Source organism: Macadamia integrifolia, chromosome 1 (assembly GCF_013358625.1).
Source record: "Macadamia integrifolia cultivar HAES 741 chromosome 1, SCU_Mint_v3, whole genome shotgun sequence".
Classification (NCBI taxonomy): domain Eukaryota; kingdom Viridiplantae; phylum Streptophyta; class Magnoliopsida; order Proteales; family Proteaceae; genus Macadamia; species Macadamia integrifolia.
Window position 1 is genome coordinate 13,217,965 of NC_056557.1, and position 3,308 is coordinate 13,221,272.

General features: G+C 36.8%; 1 protein-coding gene across 1 annotated transcript; it reads left to right on the forward strand.

The window, feature by feature from the left end:
* The first annotated feature begins 297 nt into the window (after positions 1–297).
* On the forward strand, positions 298–1,280 carry LOC122065551. Its single transcript, XM_042629399.1, has 2 exons — positions 298–627; positions 723–1,280. Exons 1-2 carry the CDS (start codon positions 298–300, stop codon positions 1,278–1,280), a joined length of 888 nt encoding a protein of 295 aa, XP_042485333.1.
* Positions 1,281–3,308: the final 2,028 nt, after the last annotated feature.

Sequence of the window (3,308 nt, forward strand, 5' to 3'; positions counted from 1 at the left end):
TTAAATTTTATCATCATAAAATATTGTCTATTTATATTAATGTGGCAAGGAAGAAAATTTTCAGTGCTTAATGAGATTGATATTTTGGATGAAGGTTGGTTGTGTAAATTTCAGTGCTTAATGATATTGATATTTTGGAGCTGGAAGAGGGCTTTTATTATGATTAGAGTATTCTATTTTGATGAGAATGATGGAAAGATCAATTTGAAGTTCTTGAGCATGATGTAAACAAATACCAGAAAAGACATGTATTTCTATTTTTAGGCTATAATGAGATGTGTTTCTATTTTTAGAGTAATGGCATCCACTTCGAGAGCTAATAACGAGGCAACAAAATGGACTCAAAGTGAACAAGATTGTCTCCTGAAATTAATGGTTGAACAAGTGAAAGTTGGTAATAAGAGTTTCAGCACTTTCAATAAAGGTGGGTGGAACAATATCAAGAAGGGGCTTGAGGAAAAAGCTAATCGGTCATTCACGATGGTTCAATTAAGGAATAAGATGAATAAAATGCGATTCGATTACAGTGCTTTCAAGAAACTACTAGATACTACAAGTTTTGGTTGGAATTCTGTGACGATGACCTTTACAGTCAAAGATGAGAGTGTTTGGGATGTACAAATCAAGGTATACTATACTTTTATATGATTTTTTAATATTGGGTGTAATTTTATCTAATAGCTAGTTTGTAAAATTTTCAAGCAAATCCTAATTGGTCAAAGTTTAGGAGGAATGGGCTACCACATTGGCCTGAACTATGTATAATTTTTGGAGATTCATATGCTAGTGGGATAGGAGGATTCGGGAATGAATCTGATTTTAGGTTTGAAGAGGAATTGAGAGGTGTTGATGATGAGGTGGATGCAAATGTAGATGTAATTCTAACTACTCCATTGGCCAATACCTTGCCAACAGATTATTATGAAAGCCAAGATCCAGGAACTGATCGACCTAGAGTCAACAGAAGACTTGATAGGACACCTACAAGATATAGGAAGAAGAGTAGGACAACTAGTATTGAACGCGCCATACAGACCCTAGCTGAGTCAGTAGCAAACAAGAATACTACAACCCCTAGCTCAATCCCAATGGGTCTCACTCCAAATACCACAGATTTTAGCACTTCTACTTGTGTTAGATTATTAGAAACCATGAATGATATCCCAAGAGAGTTGCATATTAAGGCGTGCAAGAGGATATTGGTGGACCGGGAATGGAGAGAATTATTCATTACTCTCAAGGATGAAACGGAACAATTGGCTTTTGATGTGTTAGATTGATGGATGATAATCTAACCTTTTTTTTTTAATATGGATGGTTGTAATGAACTACATTTAAGACCTTTTGTAGTAGGATCGATATATTTTGTTAGGTACACTTGATGTAAAAGTGTAATATGGATATTTACACTTTATGCTACTTTTCTAAATATGCCAGTTAAATTTTACTATAATTGTAGAAAAAATTCTGTTGGATGTCTTTTGTTTTAAATACTTATTACATCATCTGATAATTATGCATGTTGGATGATTATAGTTTTATAGATCTTTTGGTACATTTATTAGGGGATAAACATTTGTATGATATTAACAAGTTTAAAATTTATATTGAATCAGTTATGGCAGATGTCAATAATACTCCAATAATCTCCTCTACTAACGACGATGGAGAAGAATTGATTCTCGTAACATTGTTGATAGTACAATATCATTATTCCAGCGATTTACACACTAGAGAACCACGCAGGGATAGTGCATTCACAGGGGCAACATGGGTACATGAGGTGTTGCATGGGCATGCAAACCGTTGTTACAAAGAATTTGGCATGGAACGACATGTGTTTTTAAATTTATGCCTACTAATGAGACATTGTGGTTGGTTACAAGACAGTCACAAAATTAGGGTAGATGAGCAATTGGCAATGTTCATGTTCAAAATAACAGGTGTAGGTCCTACTAATAGAGCAGTTGAGGAGAGATTCCAGCATTCAGGACAGACCGTCAGCTATTACTTTGGCAAAGTATTGCAAGGGGTGCTTAAGCTTTCTAAGGAGTATATCAAAGCCCCATCGTTTGATGAGATTCCTATAGAAATAATTGCCAACAACAAATGGTGGCCATATTTTAAGGTAAAATGAAAATTTTCTTTCTAATAATTTTACATCATTTTTTAACTTATGATCGTTTTTTGTTTCACATAATAGTGCTTTTGGTTAGTTTTTTGTTTTATTTTAATTAGAATTGCATTGGTGCCATAGATGGTACACATGTTACTTGTGATACCCTACTTTTTAAACCCGGTCTAATTATATGGTTGACCCGGTTTAACCATGCAGGACCCGAACCAGAGAGGGTTAAGGCGGGTTCCTTATGGACCATGATGACAAGGGTGACTTTGAACACGGGTTGGTCAGACAAGTCCGAGTCAGTACCAGAGGAGACGGGTGTACCCAAGTCATGCACGTGCACGTATCATAAGGCCATGTACGGGTAATACTAGTAAGTAGCCATATCCTAAAGCACATACGTATAATATACCTTATGCCGAGAGTCGAATTCCATCAAAAACCCACTTGTTGGCCCATTTTCTGCCCTCAAGTGGGCGGTCACAGGTGGGCGTATCCGCCCACCTGAGTGACCCACCCATGTAGTTACTAGTTGTTTTAGAAAGTATAAATAGCATTATTATGTTTTTCATTTTCTCATTTATTACATTAAGGAGGTTAGTGAGAAGAGTAAAGAGGAGAGAGAAAAGAAGGGAAAAAGAGAACGGAGAAGAGGAAAAGGGAAGGAAGAGGAAGAAGAAAGGGATTTAAGCGGCGCCAAGGTTCGATCTTCCCATTTCGACGTCAGAAGTGTGATCCCCAACACGAGATCTACGATCGGAGGTGAGCAAAGGCTATGTTTTTTAAACTTTCACCAAACCCAAGTAAAACCCTTGTTTGGGTAGAGTTCCTTGAGATCTTGTAAATCCCACTTGAGATAATGAATCTAAGGTTTAATAGATGGTCTACGTGTTGATTTTGAAAGATTTGAAGAAGTGTTTACAAGATGGGAGAAGCATTGGTGATTCTTGAGCACAGAAGTGATTTTCGGGGTTTTGATAGAGTTCTTGAGCAAAGAAGGTTAGATGGCTTCTCAATCCTTAAATCTAACTTAGATCTAGGCTAGAATCATCTCATAAGACCTTGAATGTGTGGAAAAATGTGATTGAAAAAACCCCATTTGATTCCCCAAAGGTTGGGAAAAGTTTCAGTGAAAAACACATTTTTTTGCCCTCTCAGGTGGGCTGAGACCGGTGGGCCGTAC

Excerpts from the sequence above, each read along its gene's own strand:
- LOC122065551 (XM_042629399.1), top strand. The coding sequence starts at position 298 with ATGGCATCCACTTCGAGAGCTAATAACGAGGCAACAAAATGGACTCAA. Across the intron at positions 628-722 it reads TTTGGGATGTACAAATCAAG|TTTAGGAGGAATGGGCTACC; the intron begins GTATACTATACT and ends AATTGGTCAAAG.